Below are 24,724 nucleotides of genomic sequence, written 5' to 3'. Positions count from 1 at the left end.
CCAGCTCTTTTAAGTTAGTCCTTTCAATGTTAACCTTTTGTTAATTACACAATATCAAGATTATCAAATGATAATGTAGCTTGCTTGATTGCATGAACTTCTCTTGGAAGACGCACAGCTAGCTGTATGTTTTAATTTTACTGATGAATCTTGTCAGTTAAATCTCAATCAAATTCTCTCCAAAACAAATATCACACACTAACTCATATTCTGTTGATTTTGGGGGAGGATTCTGATTCTGTTGGGGGAGGAAGAATTTGACTTTGTGAGAATGAGAAACAAACATAAGCGTTTTTGTTCTGTTAGTGCTGTTTTCTGATTCGTTAGGTAAACCAGAAAGTTAGGTCAGGTTATGCCAGACCAGAATGTTCTGAATTTATGTGAATGATGGTGGTAATCCACAGGAAGAAAAGAGTTTGGAAGGATTTTAACCCATTGCAAACCCTCAAAGATCTGGCACTTATCCTGACCACACATCATAAAAAACAGTAAAAAAAAAAAAGCCTTATTGAACATTAATAAAAACCAAACATGATTATCTCTATTGCCTCTTAAACAACAATGAACAATAGAAAGGCATTTTATCTTTAAAAACAGAATCCTGTTATGGAACAGGTGAGGTCTTTTAATGGTCGAGGCCTTTCTGTAGAAACACCTTAGATGGCTTTCTTGCTGCTGCATAATCCTGACCATAACATTTATAAAAAAAATTGTTTTGTGAAACTAGCATCCAACAAACCTAGTGCCCATACAAATGTGTACATGAAATTTAAATGTTAAAAAGCAAATAAATTCCAATGTAAGCAATTTGGCTTTTTAGAAAGGTAGCCCTGGGTTATAGTACTAAAACCTGAAAGTGAAACTTATAATAAACCAAAATGAAATTGATTGGTCTTTTTACTTTTGTATTGCTCAGCTTAAAAAATGTTAAGTGGCAAAAAGTTGTGTGTCAGGAAGGATACTATCAATTGACTTTGATTTTTATCTGCTTCGTTTTAACTACTTACTGATTCCCTCTAGCTCCCTGTCTCCCACCCTCTTCCTCCCCCCCCCCCCATTTATTTTGGGTCTGCACATCCTAAACTCAAAACTCCAGTCATCTGAAGAAGTGGGCTGTGCCCACGAAAGCTCACGATACCATCTACATGTTTTGTTAGTCTATAAAGTGCTACCAGACCATTTGTTGTTTTTTATAATATTGACAAGCAGTGATGAAGGTAAGAATAGTGTGAGGAGGTTATTTTTTTCTTAAATGTTCTCTTTCAATCTGTGTCCAATTTTTAAAATATTTCATCTAATGCATACATTTTTTTTAAACGCTCCTTTGACTTCACTGAAGTTGGGTAAGGCCTACATTTTTAAAAGCGACTAGTGATTTTGCGTGTCCAACTGTGACATATTAGAAGCCAGATTTTTCAGAGGGAAGCTGCTCACCATTGTCTGAAAATGAGGTCCTTTTAAGACATCTCAAGTTGAACACCCAAATACTGAGTCACCAAAATTGCTAGCGACTTTGGGCCTGAACATTCAAAACTACTGTTTAAAGTGTAAAATGAGAGCTTTGAAAGACTTGCACTCCTTTTATGTGAAAAGCTTTCTTGTATAGTTCTGAGAAGCAGCATGGTGGAGTAGTTAGGCCTATGAACTAGGAGTCAGAAGTATTGTGCTTTATTGCCCCTTCAGCCACTGTGTGTCCGTGTGTGTGGTCTGGGGGCAGACTACTTCCATTCTGTGCCTACAGTTCCTTTTCTACAAAACAAGGCTATGATGTACATCCATTTTTGTAAATGCTTTGAGATCTGGTGATGATCAAGTGAGCAGCACTGCACTTGAAACTATTTTCTATTACCTTTAATATTTGGTGTCACTAGTTACAGCTCTGGGCCTTCATCTTGCTTTTAGGGTTGTCAGATGGTTTCTGAAAAAATACCGAACCAAAAAAAAAAAAGGACCCCTAGAGTTATTAAGCAAAAAAAAAAGAAAAAAAGCATGGCCCCTTAAGAAATGCTTTTGAGGCTTTTTGGCCATAACAGGCTGCTGGCGACCGTCTGCCATCTTGCCTCCCTGCACCAGGCCAGACAGCTTCCCTGCAGAACCCAGTAAACACCTGGAATTTTTGCCTCCTGGCCAGTAAAAAATAAGAAAATACCAGACATTTTAGGTGTCTGGTATTTTCTGATTTTTTTTTTTTTTTACCAGATAGGAGGTGAAAATAGCAGACTGTCCGGTTCAGTACCGGACACCTGGCAACTCTACTTGAGTCTTAGCTGCCGTCAATCCATATAACAATGATACCTTCAGCAGACTCTGGGTGGAATCTTTAGCTCAAAATGGACCCTATTGTTGCAAAGCCTGTTAAGATGATGCGAATGCCAAGAACTGAGTATGTGGTTTCTCCTTTTGCACCATTTCCTCCTTTCCCCGTCCTTGTGCATTTTCGTGGTGGATTTAGGATAACCTCATAAGATGTCAGAAAAAGGGTGCGTCAAAATCATGCAACATTACAAGCACTAAAATATATATAAATGTTTCATTTTGAACTCCTCCTCAGAGCAAACTGGTCTGCACAGAATCAATAGCAGGCATGGGCAGTGTATTTCCCAGTCTCTAGGCAGGATATGCACATGTGCTGTTCTCGTTAATGTTTTACAGTTTAATCAGAAAAGGGCGTTCCACTTTTATTCTGATGTGTTCTGCTCACATTTGTGCCAGCATTTCCATTATAAATCTTTCCAGACTAACATCCATTGCACCAGGTCTGAAGCTTGTGAGCAATTTAACTTGTTCTAAGTCTCTTTAATGATTTGACTTTAAAGTTAAAATATATTCGATTAACATTAGATTTTATACTTGTCTGTTATAAGTGAAGAGATCTGTTTAGTCTCGAGGCACCTCAGTGTGACTGTGGAAGCTGATAATTTTCAGATGCAGCTAAATAGAGCTGGTTTTAGCCAGCCCCCAACCTACGAATCACATCACAGATCGACTTAGGCACTCACACCACAGGCAATTAAGAACATAAAAACGGCCATGCTGGGTCAGGCCAAAGGCCCATCTAGCCCAGTATCCTGTATTCTGACAGTGGCCCATGACAGGTGCCCCAGAGGGAATGAACAGAACAAGTAATCACCAAGTGATCCAACCCATGTTGCTCATTTCTAGTTTCTGAAAAATAGAGTCTAGGGATACTTTTCCTACCCATCCTGGCTAATAGCCATAGATGGACCCATCCTCCATGTATTTATCTAGTTCTTTTTTTGAACTCCATTAAATCCTTGTCTTCACAACATCCTCTGGCAAGGAGTTCCACATGTTGTATGAGGAAATACTTCCTTTTGTTTGTTTTAAACCTGCCACCTATTAATTTCATTTGGTGACCCCTAGTTATTGTGCTATGGGAACAAGTAAATAACTTTTCCTTATTTACTTTCTCAACACCAGTTATTTTATAGACTTCTATCATATCCCCTCTTAATCTTTTTTTCTAGGACTTTTCACCTTAGTCTTATTAATCTCACCTAAAATAGCCGTTCCAAACCCCTAATATTTTTTGTTGCCCCTTTCTGACCTTTTTCCAATGCCAAGATATCTTCTTTGAGATGAGGCAACCACATTTGCACGTAGTATTCAAGATGTTGTCGCAGCATGGATTTATATAGAGACAGTAAGATATTCTCTGTCTTATTCTCTGTCCCTTTTTTAAATGATTCCTAACATTCTGCTTGCTTTTTTGATTGCTGCTGCACAATGAGAGGGTGTTTTCAGAGAACTATCCACAATGACTCCAGAATCTCTCTCGAGTGGTTATAGCTAATTTAGTCCCACACAGAGCCAGGTAGGGAGCCTCTAGTCCTATGCCAGCCTGACCCTACTGAAGATCAGAAATGCTAATTTACAGAGCTTTCTGGTGGGTAAAGTGCCAGATAAACAAATATTATAATAAATGTTGGGGATTTTGTTGCAAAAGGAGGAAATTATAATAAATTATGGGGATTATGTCTTCCAATGTGCATGGCTTTGAATTTATCAGCATTAAAATTCATCTGCCATTTTGTTGCCTAGTCACCTAGTTTTGAGAAATCCTTTTGAAGCTCTTCACAGCCTGAGCAGTTTAGTATCATTTGCAAATTTTGCCACCTCGCAGTTTACCCCTTTTTCCAGATTACGTATGAATATATTGAATAGGACTCTTGCAGGACACCACTAGTTACCTCTCTCCATTCTGAAAAACTACTATTCATTCTTATCCTTTGTTTCCTATTTTTTAACCCATTGTCAGTCCATGAGAGAATCTTCCCTCTTCTCCCATGACAGCTTACTTTGCTTAATAGCCTTGAGTAAGAGACTGTCAAAGGCTTCCTGAAAATCTACGTACCCTGGATCCCCTGGATCCCACTTGTCCATATGCTTGTTGGACCTCCTCAAGGAATTGTAGTAGATTAGTGAGGCACGATTTCCCTTTTCAGAAACCATGTTGACTTTTCACCCCAAAATTAGGTGCTTTTCTTGATTTCAACAAAATTTGTCCTAATTTTTGCAAAATAATTCAGATTCCCTGTCTTTAAAATGTAGCTGCTGCTCTTTATAGTTCATTATATTTTTGTGGAAAGATGCTATTAAATTGCATATTGGTTACCAACATCATTTGTGATATGCACCGTGGACCAGCATATGAGAAGCTGTTACGTGCTCCTTGTTAACACAGCTTTTATTATAATATTTGTTTATCTGGCACTTTACCAACCAGAAAGCTCTGTAAATTAGCATTTCTGATCTTCAGTAGGGTCAGGTTGGCATTGGACTAGAGGCTCCCTACCTGGCTCTGTCGAAGCAGTGACATGTACCTGCCGTTCCAAGGCGGAGGAACAGACACTGGAGCTTGGTGTACTGCCCTGCCCTGAGCACGCTGGCTCCGCTGCTCCCATTGGTTAGGAACCGCAGCCAGTGGGAGCTGCAGAGGCAGTGTGCAGCCTTGCTTCATTGTGCCTCTGCCTGAGCGAGCCACTGGTGAGCCAAAGATTTTGAGTTTGGCAACTTCATGTTTTGTCCTGCACAAATTCTGATATGGTGAAAACTCTTAGAATTGATCTAAACTATTGATGGGCAACCTACACTAGTGAGGGTGTGTCCACACTATACCATACCTCAAAATAAGATACACAGTTTGAGCTACGCAAATTTCTAAATAAAGCGCTGTTCCGAAACATCCCTTAATCGTTGTAGAATGAGGTTTACAAGGACATCGGAATAGCAAGCCTGAAATAAGAGGCTTGCTGTGAAGAGGTGGGAAAGTTACCTCAGTGAGCCACATGAGTGGCGCTTCTTCATCCCAGTGGGCTGCAAGATTGTCGTAACCAAGATGGTCTCCCAGGATAAGGTAGTTTTGCTAACTGCGCTCATGTACTTAGAATTGGCAGGGTGTGCCAATTGAACCAGAGCAGCACTTTGGATGCTGTGGGAACACATGGGCTCTCACAATCAATGTTGCATGCATTCAGCATTCACCTTGCTTCACATATCTTTGCCTTACGTGCATGTCACTTTAGTAATACCAGTAGGAAAAAAAAACCTAGGGAGGCGGAAAACAGTGGAGTCTGGCAACCCTGTGCATGGGCAGTGGTAAACAAAATGTCTTATGGACCACACACAGAACCCTGAAGGGCCGCAGGTTTTCCACCACTAATCTAAACGTTATTTTTAAAATTTCAGTGAGCAATGCACATAGTTTAATCTTACCAACAATAGTCACTTAAGATTTAAATATTGTTCTTCTGAAACTTCCTAGACGAGGCAGATGACAGGTTGCTGAGCAATACTAATACAGTTTAGGAAGTGATCTGAGTGATAACTGAAGGCTTGTAACAAAATATGCATTTTGAGGCTGATGGTATATATTGTTTTTTTTGTACCAGGCGGGGGCGGGGGGGGGGGGGCATGACTCAGTTAAGTTTCTGGTTCATCTGCTAGCAACTTTGACCCTAACTCATTGTTCTAGTTTTCTCATTACATAGTTTTGAGTTGCTGTGTGATAAAATTACATGTTGCAATAACTAGGTTCAAAGACTGTGCTATGAAAATGCCAAGTAGTAAACAGTTTTCCCACCTATGCAAACTTTATACTACACAGATTTCATAGGATGAAATCTGTTAAGAATGATTTTTCCACCGTTATCAAAAGGATTAGCAGAGCGTAGTACCCCATGTAGGAAAGAATACTTGACACTAGGGGTAAAGTTAATAGTAAAACTCCCATTGAATTTAACAAGGTTTGGATTTCACCCCAGATGTCTAACTCAGTTTGTTTTTATAGTGTTGATACAACAAAAGGGCTAAGGTCCGGGGGCAGGAATAGCCAACAGGTATGCTGGGGGTCTAAACAAAAGCTCATATTCTAGATACTTTATATTATCTACTGATTGGTGTTAGCCATTCCTCAGATTCCTGTCTGGCATTGCCCTTTCCTCCCTCCTTCAGGTTTTCTGGCTGCCCCAAGTGACATTCATTTGTCTCTGCAATACACAGCTGTCTAGCAGGGATTTGGTAAAACAGTGTGCTTTGCAGAAAGCAAACTGATCTTTACATGAAAAAGAAAAGGATCTTGACTTTTTGCAGAATGCCATAATTAAAAGTAACAGATTTTAAACAAATTATAATGTACATTTATGGGCTTTTCTTTTTCAGAGCTATGGAAGCACTAGCTCGGTGACTGTGCCAGAGACACTGTTGTTTGTTTCAACCCTTGATGGAAGTTTACATGCTGTCAGCAAGAGGACAGGATCAATCAAATGGACTTTAAAAGAAGGTGAGTAGGAGGTCTCCTCATTCTTTCTTTGCAGTAATGTGAGTAACTGTATAACTTTATATACAGTGAGGATACACACATTTTACTGGGACAGTAATGTTTGCTGATTACAAGTCTTTAAAAGTCCATAAAACATATTTTGTACATATCATCATGGTTTTGTGACAGGGTACAATCTGTTACACTGTGAAACCAACAAAATCTTTGAAACAGATGTATATAGTTAGGGCCTTACCAAATTCACAGTCCATTTTGATTGATTTCATGGTCATAGGATTTTAAAAATCATCATAAATGTTATGATTTCAGTTATTTAAATCTGAAATTTCAGTGTGTTATAATTGGGGGGGGTCTTAACTCCAAAAAGGCATTATGGGGAGTTGCAAGGTTATTGTGAGGCTGAGGAGGTTTGCAATCCTGCAGGTAGTGGCACTGTCTTCAGAGCTGGGCAGCTGGTGGAGAGGTGGCTGCTGGCCAGGAGCTCAGCTCTGAAGGCAGCACCATTACCAACAGCAGTAATGATGGCATGGTATAGTATTGCCATCCTTATTTCTTCACTGCTGCTGGTGCGGCATGGCCGTCAGAACTGGACACCCAGCCAACAGCTATCATTCACCTGCTGCTGAGCTCTGAAGGCAGCGCAGAAGTAGGGGTGGCAATACCATGGCCCCCCATAAAATCCTTGTGACATTTCCTGCAACTTCATTTTGAGTCAGAATCCCCAGTTTGAGCAACGCTGGTCTCACCATGAAATCTGTGTAGAATAGGGTAAAAGCACACACGAGACCAAATTTCATGGTTCATGATAAGAATGTAAAATCCCGTTTAATTAGTTAACCAGTTAAATGTAATGTTTAACCAGTTAACTGATTAAACTGGGAGGGCGGGGTGCTCTACACACCTCTCTTTAGTCTAGCTGGGCTAGAGTGCCTCATCCTCGCTCCGGGTGGGACTGGACTGCCCCCCACCCACAGCAGGCCCATAGGGGCTGGAGTAGTTCCCTGCCTGCTCAGTTAACCATAACCAGTAAGCATCACCTGATTAACCATTCACATCCCTAGTTCGTGATGTGTTTTTCATTACCATGAATATGGTAGGGCCTTGTATACATTGGAAGACCTGCTCCTTAACTCTGCTGTTCCCCTTCTGGATATAACTGAATATCTAACTGCAGCATTATAGTAATCATGTTGATCTGTATATAGTCACATTTGGATTTTTTCTATTTTTTTTTTAATGTTTTGGAACATTTAGGCATAGGTTATAGGTATGATTACTGTGCCAAACATTTGAGTTCAGACCTGCACAGTAGCAATATTTGTACAACTTTATTTGCCTCTGTTTGCACATAATACCCCTTTTAAAGATTTTTCCTCTGCACTGCAGAATAAACTAAGGATGTTACATTTTTATTAGTTTAGGGATTTCCATCGACTATTCAATTAGCACTTCTGCGTTCCACCCTTTGAAATGTACAAGAGCCCAGCGAAGGCTCCTATGCATTTCAGAGTTGGAATGCCATGTGGAGCCTGGGGCCAGTGGGGAGTCCCGCTGACCAGTAGGGGCTCTTGTACATTTCAAAGCAGGAGCGCCTGCATGGAGCCTGGGGCCAGTGTGGGACTCCCCGTTGGACCCGGGCTCCACGCAGAGTTCCAACTTTGAAATGTACAAGAGTCCCAGTAGAGACTCTTGTACATTTCCAAGTTGGCCACCGCTCCCATGGAGCTTCTGCCACTTGTACAATAAAGCCTAAATCTATTGCCCTAAAAGGCATGGTGCAAAACTCATCTCCTGTCACTACTCTGTGCTGGAAGCAGATGGCAGTAAGGATAACACAAGCTTAATGCAGAAACGAGGAGTCCTGTGGCACCTGAAAGCTTATCCCAAATATATCTGTTAGTTTTCAAGGTACCACAAGACTCCTCATTGTTTTTTCAGATACAGACTAACACAGCACCCCTCTGAGACAAGTTTAATGGTTCATGTCTGTCATTGTTCATCTGCCCAGTGGGGAGGGTGAAACAGTAACAGGAAACTTGGAAATGGCAGAGATGCTTAATGACTTCTTTGTTTCCGTCTTCACCGAGAAGTCGGAAGGAATGCCTAACATAGTGAATGTTAGTGGGACGGAGGTAGGTTTAGAAGATAAAATTTTAAAAAAGAAGTTAAAAATCACTTAGAAATGTTAGATGCCTGCAAGTCACCAAGACCTGATGAAATGCATCCTAGAATACTCAAGGAGCTGATAGAAGAGGTATCTGAGCCTCTAGCTATCATCTTTGGAAAATCATGGGAGACCGGAGAGATTCCAAATATAGTGCCCATCTGTAAAAAGGGAAACAAGAACAACCCAGGAAACTACAGACCAGTTAGTTTAACTTTTGTGCCAGGGAAGATAATGGAGCAAGTAATTAAGGAAATCATCTGCAAACACTTGGAAGGTGAGATGGTAAGATGATAGGGAACAGCCAGCATGGATTTGTAAAGAATAAATCATGTCAAACCAATCTGATAGCTTTCTTTGATAGGATAACGAGTCTTGTGGATAAAGGGAGAAGCGGTGGATGTGGTATACCTAGACTTTAGTAAGGCATTTGATACGGTCTTGCATGATATTCTTATCAATAAACTAGGCAAATACAACTTAGATGGGTCTACTATAAGGTGGGTGCATAACTGGCTGGATAACCGTACTCAGAGAGTAGTTATTAATGGTTCTCAATCCTGCTGGAAAGGTATAACAAGTGAGGTTCCGCAGAAGTCTGTTTTGGGTCCAGCTCTGTTCAATATCTTCATCAACAATTTAGATATTGGCATAGAAAGTACGCTATTAAGTTTGCAGATGATACCAAGCTGGGAGAGGCTGCGACTGCTTTGTAGGATAGGGTCATAATTCAAAATAATCTGCTCAAATTGGAGAAATGGTCTGAGGTAAACAGGATGAAGTTTAATAAAGACAAATGCAAAGTGCTCCACTTAGGAAGGAACAATCAGTTTCACACATACAGAATGGGAAGCGACTGTCTAGGAAGGAGTATGGCAGAAACGGACCTAGGGGTTATAGTGGACCACAAGCTAAATATGAGTCAACAGTGTGATGCTGTTGCAAAAAAAAAGCAAACATGATTCTGGGATGCATTAACAGGTGTGTTGTGAACAAGACACGAGAAGTCATTCTTCCGCTCTACTCTGAGCTGGTTAGGCCTCAGCTGGAGTTTTGTGTCCAGTTCTGGGCACCGCATTTCAAGAAAGATGTGGAGAAATTGAAGAGGGTCCAAAGAAGAGCAACAAGAATGATTAAAGGTCTAGAGAACATGACCTGTGAAGGAAGGCTGAAAGAATTGGGGTTTGTTTAGTTTAGAAAAGATAAGATTGAGGGGAGACATGATAGCAGTTTTCATGTATCTAAAAGAGTGTCACGAGGAGGAGGGAGAAAACTTGTTCATCTTGGCCTCTGAGGCTAGAACAAGAAGCAATGGGCTTAAACTGTAGCAAGGGAGGTTTAGGTTGGACATGAGAAAAAAGTTCCTAACTGTCAGGGTGGTCAAACACTGGAATAAATTGCCCAGGGAGGTTGTGGAATCCCCATCTCTGGAGATATTTAAGAGTAGGTTAGATAAATGTCTATCAGGGATGGTCTAGTCAGTACTTGGTCCTGCCATGAGGGCAGGGGACTGGACTCGATGACCTCTCGAGGTCCCTTCCAGTCCTACTATTCTGTGATTCTATGATTGTTGATGTGGAACAAGTTGAGTTCTAGATATTCTTATAACTTAATAAAACAATAAGAAAGGAGATCTTATAAGAATAGTTTATCAGTTTTTCCTTGATGAAAAGATAGCATTTAATACAAAATAAAGCAGCTGTGTTTGGATATTGGTGTTTGACAATGACACATGAAGGAGATGTTTGAGAGGCAGCCCTTTCTCTGCACCTTTTGAAAATCTCTTAGAAAGCAGCTCATGAAATGTTGTCACGGTGATTGCATCATTCTGCTCCGTGTTTGTAAACCAGTTGCCCGATCAGTCGGCAGGCTGAATTGGAGGCGAAGGACTGTGCTAGTTTGGTCTTTGTGGTACAAACCGGTTCTGTCCTGATGAGACGCTTGATTGTTTGAATGAAGTTCTATCAAACAAGCAGTTATTTTTATAAGCGCACAACTTATCCACAGCGGAGTAGGAAATGGTAAGCTAGTGAGAAATTGCAGGAATCTCTGTCTATGGATATTCTCATCATTTTCTCCCCTCTATACCAATATTGTCACCCATGTTAATGAGGCATGGAGAGCCCCTTTGTCCCTGAGCAGTCTTGATTAGAAGAATGAAAATTATTACTCTCTAAATTCACTATTGCCCTGTTGTTTCTATTAATATTAAGAGAAATTTTCACTCACACTGTGTTACGTCAGTACAAGTGCATATAAGTGCATAGCCCTGTCTTACGCAGCGTTAAATTCATTTGTATAGACTCAGTGCAGTAGTTGGCTTTTACTTGTAAGCAGTAAGGGAAAGAGGTTAGGTGCCTCAGAAGAGACTAATGAAAATAAGAGAGGACACTAATTTAAATAAAGATTGTTTAACTCCTTTTTATGAATGTTGCAAAACACCATTTGATTTTTTTTTAAGCATCGCTAGCCTGGATAGTGATAGAAATGTAGCCGTGTTAGTCTGGTGTAGCTGAAACAAAAAACAGGACTCCACTATTTGATCTGAGGAAGTGGGTCTGGCCCACGAAAGCTCATCACTAATAAACCATCTTGTTAGTCTTTAAAGTGCTACTTAGTCCTGTTTTTTGTTTTAGCCTGGATAGTCTAGTTCTAAAGGATATTCATTTTGTTGTATTGCCTGTTTAATATTCTAGGTATTTCTCTGCAGGCAGTGCACCTGACTAGTGTTTTGAGAAGTTCTTATCACCCACTAGTTTGGTTCTATATAGCAATGAAAACCACAAACCTCAATGCACAAATATATAGTATTAGACACTAGCACTGGAATCCATTTAAAAACAAGCTGCATCCTTCTGGGTTAATTTAGTGTTGTGAAATCTCAACCGGCAAGGAACTACACAGGTGACCTGGGAATTGAATTTGGAAATGAGATTTCTAACTGAAATTAGCGTGTCTGAATCTTCCGCTGGTTACTACCAGGTTGGTGAAAAGCCCACATGAAAGATATATGACAACTACAGTTCTGGGCTCCACTGTCAGAGTGGGCTAACCGTGTACCATCCTACTCCAATGCTATGTTCAATACCAGAAGAAATATAATGTTAGTGCTGAATTTGGCATGCTTGCCATATGTAGTGCTGCTCTATCTCTGTTAAGTGTAAGTTTGTAAAGCATACAAACGTTTCTGTGACACTGGTAAGTTGTGCACACTTGCCTGGGTTCTCTGACAGCTGCTTTGTACCCTAGATATCAGAAAATTAAGCATATGTTGTTATTCACATGACTTGAGATAATCTGGAGGTCACCTACAGCACAATGAAATACTTTGTCTGTGACATTGGGTTTTATTATTACACTTAAGAAGTTAGATGTTTTTCAAGGCCAACTGGTATAGTACCTTTTTGTTAAAAACAAAACCGCCTTGTGTCTTCATGTGCTGAAACTCAGTATCGGGAAGAAGGGTTGTTCACATTGTAATAGCGCTTAAACATCAACACTTTTCCATTGTCAGTTTGTCCTGATTAGCACTAAAGCCTATTTCAAGAATGCAAAGCAAATGAACTAGTGCCTCTTATCACCACAATAACCTGTTTGAGTTTCCTGCCCACATTTAGTGCTGCCAAGAAAGGTGATTTGAATGCTCCTGCTCTTTTCCACACGTGCAAACTATGCCACATTCTTCCTATAGAGCAGGATTTCCCAACCTATGGGTTGCCATTACATTTCAAAAGGGTCGCCAAGTGTCTCACCAGGTGGCTCTGACTCCCCTCCTCCCCCCTTTTTTTGAATTGTTTTGGGTCACCAAGTCTTCCTGAAGTGTCAGAATGGGTCCCCATCTGTAAAAGGTTGGGAACTGCTGCTATAGAGGAAGATGGAATCAAGTACCAGCAAACAGCCAGCAATGAGCCTAACAATGACACATTGGGCAACCTCCTGATTTGGTCACAAAACTATATTCTCTGCCACAATGAAGGAAAGGAAATCTCTCAGAGCAGGGAACACTAAACTGGAGAAAAAGTGTAGGTGAGAAATCTGAATGGATTTCAGTAGGGCAGCCCAGGCCAATGGGCAAGATTAGTTCTGGAGAATGGCCCTCCCTTGAATGCCATCAAATTAATGTTCTGTATTTTAAAAAGTCTTATTTCAGGGGTCCTTTGTTCTGAGGGTGTTTTGTAAGAAATACTGTTCCTGTGTCTCTCACAAAAAGCACTCGGGACTAGTCTGTTAACATGTGACTGTGTTAATGAGCAGCATCTTGAACAGCGAAAAATGTGAGTAGGTTGTGTTTCAGGGTGCTAGTTTGGGCATATTTTGTCTGTCTTTTTTCTGGTTTATTTCAGTGCATTCTTTGTCACTGTTTTTGATGGAACAGTCTCCCTGCCCTTTGGTCCCAAATGATCTTTCTCTTTCTACAGACCATTACCTACAACCAACTCCTTCCATGAAGTGTTTTCCAAATGTATATGCACAGCTTTGAGGCTGTATCTATAACCACCATAGGTTGGTTGCTTGCTTTGCCTTATCCCATTAGTCAAAGTCAGCATGCAGATGGATAGAGTATGTGATTGGCACAGCTGTTGCAAATCAGCCAGCCAGTCCAGATGTTCTTGGTTTGAAATTGTTGTTTTCTGTCTCCTGGGTGTACAGCCTGCTAGAGCTGACCCAGCCCCACCTACCTGATAGAAGCCCAGAGTGGTGAAGTAACTTGCCCAAGATCAGCCAAGAGATTGGTAGCAGAGCCAGGAAAGGTGCTAGGTCTCCAGAGTCACAGTCCGGCACCCTTTCCACCAGACTGTACTGCCTTTCCCAGCCAATATAGAGTGTATTGTCTAATTTGGAGTGTAAGTTTTTTGGGAAAGGGACTGTATGTTCTTTTCTGTGCAACACTGGGCATTGTAACAGTCATCAATATAAATTATAAGAAGACTCTTGATTCTCCAAAGACTTACCAACATGACTAGTCCATTGAAGCTGAGGACTGATGCGTAGAAGTTGCAGGATTGGGCCCTTTTTTACAATTTACATTTTAAGCACTGCTAGTGGGCTCCGGTTGGGATCTATAGGCCAGACAATAAAATAAATAATAATAGTTAAGCCCAGCCTAGGAGGATTGCTTGGTACAGAGTTGCAGATCCAAAGATTAAAACCTATAGAGACTTGAGAGAGAGAAGGTGTTAAAATCCATGCAAGCAATGAACTCCTCTCTCCTCAGGAAACTCCAGAGGACTGTGAGTCAGTGTCTCTGATCTTTGAGAGAAGTTGCAACACTTAGCTGGGATGACACACACTTTAGTTCACATCCTCTTACGAGAGACCCTACCTCAGAAACCATTTTTTCCAGTTCATTCCACTGTGGCAGCAGCTGGTTCAATTGCTGTCAGAATCTGCCACTTCTCCTTTTCACTCATTATTTTCATATGTTTCTATTAGACCAAGGCACATTAAAGTGATGGAAATCTGCAGCATGCTTTTAAAAAGAACTGTTGAAGGGAAAATCTCTCCTTATCTCACTTCTGTGCGAGAGAGACAGAATTTAAAGTGGTAGAAGTTTGTATAGCACTTTTAGCATTGTGCCATTCGCTAGGAATTATTCTCAAATAATGCAAATATGGCAGGGTTGGGTTTTTTGTCATTGTTGTTTTATTTACTTTAAAATCCCAGGCTTTGCCTGCAAAATACTGTCTTGAATTATTCCAGACCCATTTAGTCTATCATTAGTAGGGTCCATATAATACAAGCAGAATTGAGTCAGGGCATCTGACTGTGGCTTGGTTAAAATGTTGATGCCAGTGAGACATGTCTGGGCCCCATTAATGAGATAAAACCTGTGACAAGCATTATGCAAATAGGCCCCCTGATTCTTGTTGTTCTTGTAAGCGGGCCCTCAGATAGAATCTAGAATCAACCTCTTACGTTTCACCCTTTATTTTTCCAGCCGATGGTTTTGTAATAGTACAGATCTTTTTTAAGAGTTGCAAAAATGGAATAAATTATTTTCTACTTCCACATCATCGAGGTATACACTGAACGACTTTTCTGATCATTTCCCCTATCTCCTACATCTGTGAATTAGTTGCACTTTGACAGGGCTGTGCCAGATGTGCAGCTGCTATATTTAATAGTTTAGGAATTGTGACGTAATAATTTTATGCAGTGGTCAGTGAAGAGCAGTTGTTACTTGTTGAGTTATGAGAGTTTCCTTTATGATTGTGTTATTCTAGGATAATAGGGTCAATGGCACTGCAAAAAATGAGCAGGAAAGGAGCACAATAGATGAAGATAAGCAAAAGCCTTCCAACAAGCATTGAGGAGCAGTTACAGGACAATGGCTTATTTCTAGGTTCCAGCGAATGAGACATCTTTGCCAGGTTGGGAGCCAAGAGAGCAAAAGGATGCTAAAAAGACTTGGGGGGAAGGGCTGATAGAGGTTGGAGTCTGAAGGAGCTGGGTCTTTTTGTTGTACCAATAAAAGCAAGCACGATCTTATGAGGGGGATAAGGCAAAAAGCCACATTTATTGTAAAAATAATAATAAAAAAATAAAGAAAAGATAGAAGCAAACAACGTTGTTTAATTACTTAACCCTTATACATATAAACATTCATTCATCCATTCATTCAGGTTCTGTGTATTTGTTGTAGTTACCAGCCTGGAAGTTGCTTGTGACAGAATACTGGCCAGGTATTCTGTACACAAGTGATGGTAGTGGGGAGCGAAGTCCTGATCAGATGCGCATCTGAAGCTCCTGGTAGGCTGGCAGCAGAACCTTTGACTCTGATTCCATAGTTTTTTAGTCCAGTTCTTATAGGAATTTCTTCCTGTGCCAGTCTATGGAAATTGCTGCATCATGCTGATGTCTTCAGGGTGGCTGCCAGGTGCTCGTCAGTGATCTCATTGGGTGGACCTCCAGTACTTGGTTTTCTCCACTTGACACCTTTTGGTTGCACTGGCACCTGACGCCTTCTTCAGCCCTTTGTTGCTGTATTCTCAGGCTGGCACCTCTCAGAACCATTCATACATCATCCAAGCACTCTCTCTCTTAGGGTATGTCTACACTACCCCCCTAGTTCGAACTAGGGGGGGTAATGTAGTCATACGGAGTTGCAAATGAAGCCCGGGATTTGAATTTCCCAGGCTTCATTTGCATGAAGCCGGCCGGTGCCATTTTTAAATGCCGGCTAGTTCGGACTGCGTGCCGCGTGGCTACACGCGGCACAAATTAGCTAGTTCGGATTAGGCTTCCTAATCCGAACTAGCTGTACACCTCGTTCCACGAGGCGTACAGCTAGTTCGGATAGGAAGCCTAATCCGAACTAGCTAGTTCGTGCCGCGTGTAGCCGCGTGTAGCCGCGCGGCACGCAGTCCGAACTAGCCGGCATTTAAAAATGGCGCCGGCCAGCTTCATGCAAATGAAGCCCGGGAAATTCAAATCCCGGGCTTCATTTGCAACTCCGTATGACTACATTACCCCCCCTCGTTCGAACTAGGGGGGTAGTGTAGATATACCTTTACATACATTCCCTAATTAATGTTTCCCATACAGTATTTTGTATAATAACAACTTTACATATTCAAGAGTTATAGTTACAAAAGAAGTCACAAGTTTCTGGGTGGCATTTCTTGAAACATTCTCTGTCTGAGTGCTGATTTAGTTACAGTTGCTTTGAAGAGAACAGGCGTCAATTATGTAACAATGCCCTTAGTCAATTACAGGGCTTTGCTCCCAGAGCAGAGTTAGTGGCTTGACAATGAATTGTTACAATGTATCTCTGCAATGTCAATTTCAAGCAGCCACTTGCACAAGCTTGAGCATGCCCTGGGACACGGGGGATGGGGGAAAGCTATTTCTGGCTACATAGTCCTAATATTATATTCCTAACAAATTATGTTCTAGAGGGGCAAAAATTATAGAAATCTAAACATTTAACAATCTTAACAAATAATAATAAATAATAATAATAAATCTAAACACTTTTAGTTGTGAGGAACAAATTATGGGGAGTCACTTCCACTTGGGGGAATCATTTTTAATACATTGATATGTTATCCCTACATACTCCTAAATTTGGAGAATGATGAGCCTCAGGGAGAAGCAGGCAGGCACATATAGGCATTTATTGTTTCCTCTTTAAACGCTTTGATTCTAAACAAATCATATGTTTCTTTAAGGAGTCTGTCTGGTCACTGGTTACTACTGGGTAGCTCCCAGAGGAAACAGAACGGTAGGCATGAAGGTATGTCAGGCTGCAGAGGTAGTCAGGGTTGGTCACAGGAACTGCAACCCGGGTCTTGTCTGAGTGTGGAAGAATTAAGTGAGTCCACCCCAAGAGAGAAGTGATGGATTGAGGCCCAAGACCTGAAGGGAGCACACAGGTGAGCCGAGTAACTCTGACACAGGCTTTCTTCATTTTAGCCAATTAGGCAGAGAAAGTTTGATACAGGTTCTGGTAGGATAGTCTTCTTTATTCTGCTAGTCTGCTTGTGCTAATGTCTGAGGCCACCAGAAGAGAAGATATCAATGAACTTGGATTCTCGAGATTCTTTTTACTCCCAAGGTAACTTTTTATTTCAAATTAAACATTGAAATAAAGTTGATATATATGCCAAACCACAGGACAGAGTAAGAAAAGTTCACTGTTTCCCTTGAAATAAGTTTCATAGCGGTATCTAAACTTTAGTTAAAGACAATGTAAGTCTTAAATCAGAAAATTTGTTTCAGCGGCTGAATTGAGTTGAGTGGATGTGCACAACCAGTCTTTCTGGGAAAATTGTATTACGGGTAGAGGAATAGAAAAGATTTTCTTCAGTCCCATTATGCTCTACTGCAAACAGCCTCTTGAGTGAAAATTAATTGGATCCATTTATTTGTTGTGTAGGCAGTTGTTTCATATAGTTCATATGGGACATTTAGACAGTGTTCTAGGAGGCCATTAATGGGATTGATGTTTGGTTATTTTTTCTTGTGCAGTAAGTACTACAGGCAGTCCCCGGGTTACGTACAAGATAGGGACTGTAGGTTTGTTCTTAAGTTGAATCTGTATGTAAGTCGGAACTGGTGTCAGCCGCTGCTGAAACTGATCAGTTTCAACAGCGGCTGAATCTGGACACCAGTTCCGACTTACATACAGATTCAACTTAAGAACCCCAGGCGTCCCCAAGTCAGCTGCTGCTGAAACTGATCAGCAGCTGATTCCAGGAAGCCCGGGGCAGAGTTGCTCTGCCTCGCGCTTCCTGTAGTCAGCCGCTGGTCAGTTTCAGCAGCAGCTGACTTGGGGACACCTGGGGCAGAGCAGCTCGGGTGCTGCTGGGTTGGTCCAGTAGCGTGGCTGCTCCTCGGCGCTACTGGACCAACCCAGCAGCACCCCAGCTGCTCTGCCCCAGGCGTCCTGATTCAGCCGCTGCTGAAACTGATCAGCAGCGGCTGAATCAGGACTCCTGGGGCAGAGCAGCTGGGGTGCTGCCGGGTTGGTCCAGTAGCGCCAAGGAGCGGTGCTGCGGGACCAACCGGCAGCGCCCCACCAGCTCTACCACAGGCCCTGGGCTTTGCTCCATGTCTCCCTAGTCTGCTTGGGGGGGAGACAGCAGACCAGGGAGACCCGGAGCAAAGCGGCGGAGGACCCGGGCCAGACCGCGGCGCTTCCAGATCAGCACCGCGGTCTAGCCCGGGTCCTCTGCGGTTTTGCTCAGCGTCTCCCTGGTCTGCAGACCAGGGAGACGCTGAGCAAAGCGGCGGAGGACCCGGGGCCGGACCCAGGGCGCTTCCAGATCAGCTGGAAGCGCCGCGAGTCCGGCCCCGGGTCCTCCGCGGCTTTGCTCCCCGTCTCCCTGGTCGGCTTCCAGATCAGCGCAGCGGGTCCGGCCCGGGTCCTCCGCCGCTTTGCTCCCCGTCTCCCTGGTCTGCTGGCTCCCCCAGCAGACTAGGGAGACGGGGAGCAGCTTTTCTCGCCCCGGAGGAGGCGGGCGGCGGGACCAGGTGTCCCGCCACTCCAGTCCTCCGGGGCAAGAAAATCCCCATTTGTAACTGCGGATCCGACATAAGTCGGATCCGTGTAACTCGGGGACTGCCTGTACAAAATTTCCTGACCCTTAATAACAGCATCTGAATCTAAGCCACCCACCTTGCTAATTTTGAATATTTACTAAACCAAATTTCCATCTCCAAGGGGGTAAGTAAAAGATGGGATTCTCTCCTCTAAGGAATCACTAGAAATGGAATCATTTCTTTGAGATCGATCTTGGAATCATGGTGCCTAGGAAGAAAGTTGAGAACATTCTCATTCTCGGGCTGGTATCTGTATAAGAATCTACCTGAAATACTGGAGGACGAGTTTTTTACACCAGAGTAGAGCTCATTATTTTCATAGCATTACAATACTTTCTTTCCATATTTGGGGACATGCAACAATGCTACAGGAAAGATACATCGAGGAAGGTGGGATGAAATCAATTGGATTTCTGGTGTCATAAGACTTTTCAGTGTCTTGAAGGGGGTGCTATTTGTTGATGAAATTGTGACGAGTAACTCTTTTCTCTAACAGCTTTGCAAAGTTCTGAGTTAAGGAAAAAGTTGTTTAACACAAAGGGGGAGAGAGAGAGAGAGAGAGATCGATCCTAACTCTTATGATGCGTGGTTAATTGATAAAATCACAGCATATTCTTGGATGAAGAGTCCAGAGGTAGTAGAAAAGAGGAGCTTTGTTTTAAGCTCAGCCTGTGAAGCTCATTCCTCCTGAGTAGGTTCTCCAGCATTAAAAGATGAGTTGAACTCAAGCTCTTTTACTCCACAAATGGTTTATGGAACTTACTCTGCTTGTCATTGAATTCTTCTAGTTTTTGGACGGGGAGAGGGGAGATACAACACTTTGCCTAAGGTTGTGGCCAGGCTGGATAAGAAACTCAGAATTAGAATCTAAAACCTTCTGACTGATCTTGCAGTTGTTCAGATCAGTTAAGGCCTTTTCTCGTACATTCGTTGAAAAACCTTAGATACTAATACACATGAAGAAAGAACACCACATCCTTTCCTGTTCTACTTAGAAGCAAGTTGTAAAGTAACACACAATGATGGATTTGGGCAGTAAGAAGATGAGAGCAACCTTTAAATTGAAGATGTCATGTGGAATTAGCTTTGGGTGCATGCTATAGTGGATCAGTAAATAGTGTACTAGAAAAGTTGATGCTTGAGTCAGGTCTCACCAGTTATACACCAGGTTTCTCAATGGACTTCTCACATTCATATAAATAAGAGAATGATCAGACTCTTAGAGTAAAAACATCTAAACGTTTAAAAGCTTCAGAGGGGTAGCCGAGTTAGTCTGTAACAGGAAAAACTTAAAAAACAGTAGACCAATAACACCTCAAAGACTAATAAAACACGTAGATGGTATCGTGAGCTTTCATGGGCACAGCCCACTTCTTCAGATGACAGGAGTGTTAGAAGTCCAGATGCAAGAAAAAAACAAAAACTTCTAACACTCCTGTCATCTGAAGGAGTCTGTGCCCACAAAAGCTCATGATACCATCTCCATGCTTTGTTAGTCTTTAAGGTGCTACTATTCTGTTGTTGTTTAAGTTTTTAAAAGTTTAAAGAAAGAGTTGAGGCAAGAAAGGGTCACCAAAGACCTTGTCTAAATTAGGGAGTAAGCAATCTTAAAAATGTGTATGGTTGTACTGAGTTTAATGACCTCCGCCCCCCTGCCAAAAAACCCCAACAAATATACCATTTCAAAACCAAAGTATACAGGTTTATCATCCTAAGCGATCACTTGAGGAAGTGATGATCAAAGATAGGGCTTTTGGCAGGATTGCTCAAGTACTGTTGCTGAAGAAAGACTGACAATATCAATCTTTGCAGTTACTAAAGGCAGCTTATGTCTTCCCACACCAGAAATTTAAGTACATAATCAGTTCATCAGGAACTTGCAAAGTCACTTGGAGCATGCCTCTAGCAGTGCATGTAACACATGAATTAAAGTTCCCTTTAATAGAAGCATTTGCCACTTGCTGCAGATTTATGATGCTCATGTTTCACCAAATAACATTTTTTCTCTTTCTGAGAGGTTATTGTGACTATAAATATCTTACATATGGTGGGATATTTATCACTTTCTGCCTTGAGTCTATCTCACCTGGATTCCGATGGACACTTACTGTTTCTGATCACGCTTTAGTTCCTAGGTGTTTTTATTGTTGAGTTGAACCAAACCTTACATCAGGGTTCTAATAATTTTTTCTTTACACATCTTCAGTGAGCTGCTGAATTGGAAAGTCAGCACCTGGTGGTATGTTAGATGCATATATTACAGATCAGGGAACACCAAAAAGAAGGAGGCAGCTGAGAACTGACAGTGTAGATCTAGCTGGTAAAATGGACCATGCTTTTTTCCTTCCCCATAAAGCTTCAGACCTGTTTTCTCCCCTGACCCAATGGAAGTGAGTTGTTGCAGTTTGTTCTTTTATGTAATTGGGTGGGAAAATTACTCTTATTAACCAAACAGGACTATGGAGATCGAGTATCTAAGGCTATGTCTAGACTGCAAGCCTCTTTCGAAAGAGGCTTTTTTTGAAAGATACTTTTGAAAAAAACCTCTTTCGAAAAAGAGTGTCTAGACTACAACCAGTACTTTCGAAAAAGAAAGCCTCTTTTTCAAAAGAGAGCACCCAGACAGTCTGGATGCTCTCTTTCAAAAAAGTACAGCTTGCATTACATAGCGCCTTTTTTCGTAAGAGCACATTCGAAAAAAGGCATTCTTCCTCGTAAAATGAGGTATTCCGCAGTCGAAAAAACTGCCGTATTCTTTGATTTACTTTCAAAAAAACGCAGCAGCAGTCTAGACGAGGGGAATTTTTTTCGAAAAAAGGTCACTTTTTTTTTGAAAAAAACCCTGTAGTCTAGACACCTTAAGTGATTCCTTGTGGTACTATTTTAAAATCTTTGAAACGCAGTTGCTTTGGGGGCTCATTGCTGTGACACTTGCTACAGGTTGTTTGTTGTGGGCCAGTTATACTGCCTGTTCTCACTCTGAACCCTATCTCTGTCCAGTCCCAACTGACCATAATAACTACGGTATAGGTTGAGTGTCTCTACTCCAGCAGTCTCTGGTCTGGCAACATCCGTGGTCCAATATAATTTTAGTTTGCCAGATTAGGGATATTAGATAGATAGCGTGTAATTGAACAGTTGTGTAACCGCAACAAATTTTAATAGTTACATGACAATTCAATAGTCCCCGGGGCTGGCCCCACTCCCAGGGAGCCCCCTGCCACCCTGGCAGCAGTGCAGGGTGGCAGGCAGGAGCTGGTCCGCGAGGGCAGCCAGTTTAAAAACCAGCTCTGCATGCAGACCGGCTGCCTGTCACCCTGTGCTGCTGCCTCTGTCCGTGGGGAGGTCCAAGCTCCTATCTGTGGGGAGCTCAGACCTGCCCCCCCCTTTACCCCACAGTCAGGGGCTGCTGCCACAGACCAATATCTGTCTGTGGCAGGCCCCGGCTCATTGTGGACAGAGGTTTCTCTGTGGGATGCTGGAGCAGCTTTTGTCTACAGGGAGTTCGGACTCCCCTTGGACCATGGCTACTGCTGAAGAGCAGCCTCTGTCCGCAGCAGCTCAGGCCACTGCGGACAGAGGCTGCTTCACGGCAGCTTCCCTTCCCCTTCTTCCACGCTCGTGGGTGGGAGAGGGCAGGCAACACTGGCTCCTGCCTGCTGACTTGCCTCTGTGGGATGCAGGCGGGTCTGCAGAGCTGGCACACGTGGAGAGCTGGCTTAAAAGCTGGCTCCCTGCACATGTCAGCTCCTACCTTCCCTGCCCCCCACGCTGCTGCCTCTCTATCAGAAGCAGCAGCGCAGGGTTGGGGGAACAGGCAGATCTGGTGTTCTTGGGGAGCTGATACAGAGGCAGCGGGGTTGGGGGGAATGGGTGTAATCGATGGGATTAATCAATAACCCCGGGCTTATCGGTTAATCATGTGGTCATCTGCCTGTTGATATCTTAAGCCAGATGTCCACTTTTCATGCATGTGGCCAAGTTTCCTGTAGTCCCATAAAATTTGGTTACAGTTGCCAGTCCTGGCTCTCATTGTTCTGTGCTGTTACTTAGCTCTGATTTACCCCCAAATGTCTTCTAAGAGCCCAATAATCAGTGGACGTGCTGGGAATGCTGAGAGACAATAATGACCATCCGTGGTTTGACAAATTCTCTGGTTCAGCACCAGTCAGGACCTGACCCCCCCCCACCAGGGGCGGGATTGGAGAGGTTCAACCTGTAGTTCAAGTTTAAGTAGCTGATTGATTTAAGCAGGTAGTGTCCTGCTTTCTGTTTTGCATGATCTATACAGGCCAGAGCAGGCGTGGGCAATAATTTTTGTAGGGGGGCCACTTCACGAACTTTAGAAGTGGGGGCAGGGGAACTGCTGGGTGGTCGTGGGCTGGAACAAAGGGCTTGGTGGGCCAGATCTGGCCTGTGGACTCTCTCTTGCCCACCCTGGGCTAGAGTGTAGGGAGCATTAACCCTTTATTGCCATGGTCTCCCTGATCTAATCTACAAGTGTAACATGGCTGAACAGCCTAACAGTGTGCGGTCTTCATACTCCTGCATTGAGTTTCTTGCAGAAGCTTTATGTGCTTATGAATTAGGGATGTAATAGTGTAGTCGATTAACCGATAAGCAAAAGCTTATTGGTTAATGCTATAGACTACACGCCTTTCCCTCTGCCCACTTGCCAGTATGTTTTTAGGAAGGTGGCCAGCTTGTGACGGGTCCGGGACCTCCCAGCTGCAGCTCTGCATTTAAAATGTGTTAGGAGCCGGGTGGGAAGGCAGCCTGGCTCAGTTCCAACTTGCACTGGATCTGGGAGCTCAGACCCCCCTTCCCCCCCCCCAGACAGGGGCTGCTACCATCCCACACTGCTGCCTCTTTTTCAGAGGCAGCAGCACTGGGTGACCGGCAACTGGTCTGCAAGGAGAGCTGGTTTTTAAACTGGCTCCCCTCACAGACCAGCTCCCACCTGGCCCCCCGTGCTGCTGCCTCTGATACAGAGCAGCAGTGTGGAGTGGCCGGGGGCTCCTTGGGAGTGAAGCCAGAGCGCATTGGTTGCCGGCTCCATCCCCGGGGACTATAGAATAGTCGAGTAACCGATAAGAATTCATGAGGTTAATCAACTATTCAATTAACCGATATTTAACATCCCTAATATGAATTAAATTGCTCTGTCTGCTTTCAGAAAGAACCTACTCATCTTTTGGGGGTTCAAAAGCAAACAAAACTCTGGCTCTGGTTGCATTTGGAACTCAGCAGCTCCATAGTGCTGTTTAGTGGAAGGGAATAGAGGACTGAAGGGGAGAGGGACATGTGCCAGCTTCCCAATCAAAGTCTCTCAGAAGAGAATGTTTGAGCCCTTATTTCCTTCCTCTTGCATCATTTTGTTTGTGTATGTGGTGAGAGAGCTGGTGTAAAAGATAAATAGGAGTTGCTTTTTGCATTCGCTTGTTGGGTCAACTTTAAACTGTTTTCTTTATTCATTGAGTATTTTAATTTTGTATCTTTTGGGAGCAAGCACCTGTTCTGCTCTCTCTCTTCTGGTTTACTTTTAAAACTTTCTCACAGATGAGAGTGAAGGATGAATGCTTTGTGCACCAAGTCCCCTTGCAAATGCTGTGCACAAGAGTATATGCTGCACACTTGAGTATCTCTATATGTTGTTACTAGTCAACCCCAGGTACTCAAGCAATATTAAGTTTGCTGAAAAATCAGGAGATAAA

At 42.7% G+C, this 24,724-nt stretch overlaps 1 protein-coding gene across 1 annotated transcript in view; it reads left to right on the top strand.

Annotated features, from left to right (window-relative positions):
• ERN1 (endoplasmic reticulum to nucleus signaling 1) overlaps nucleotides 1-24,724 on the top strand; it is a 71,387-nt gene that overhangs the window by 18,073 nt on the left and 28,590 nt on the right. Inside the window, 1 exon segment of the mRNA XM_075903888.1 lies at nucleotides 6,682-6,802. Within this exon segment, the coding sequence (XP_075760003.1) occupies nucleotides 6,682-6,802 (121 nt within the window).

The sequence above is a fragment of the Pelodiscus sinensis genome, chromosome 20 (genome assembly GCF_049634645.1).
Source record: "Pelodiscus sinensis isolate JC-2024 chromosome 20, ASM4963464v1, whole genome shotgun sequence".
Taxonomy (NCBI): Eukaryota; Metazoa; Chordata; order Testudines; family Trionychidae; genus Pelodiscus; species Pelodiscus sinensis.
Note: the sequence above shows the minus strand (reverse complement) of the source record. Positions and strands in the feature narration are given on the sequence as shown.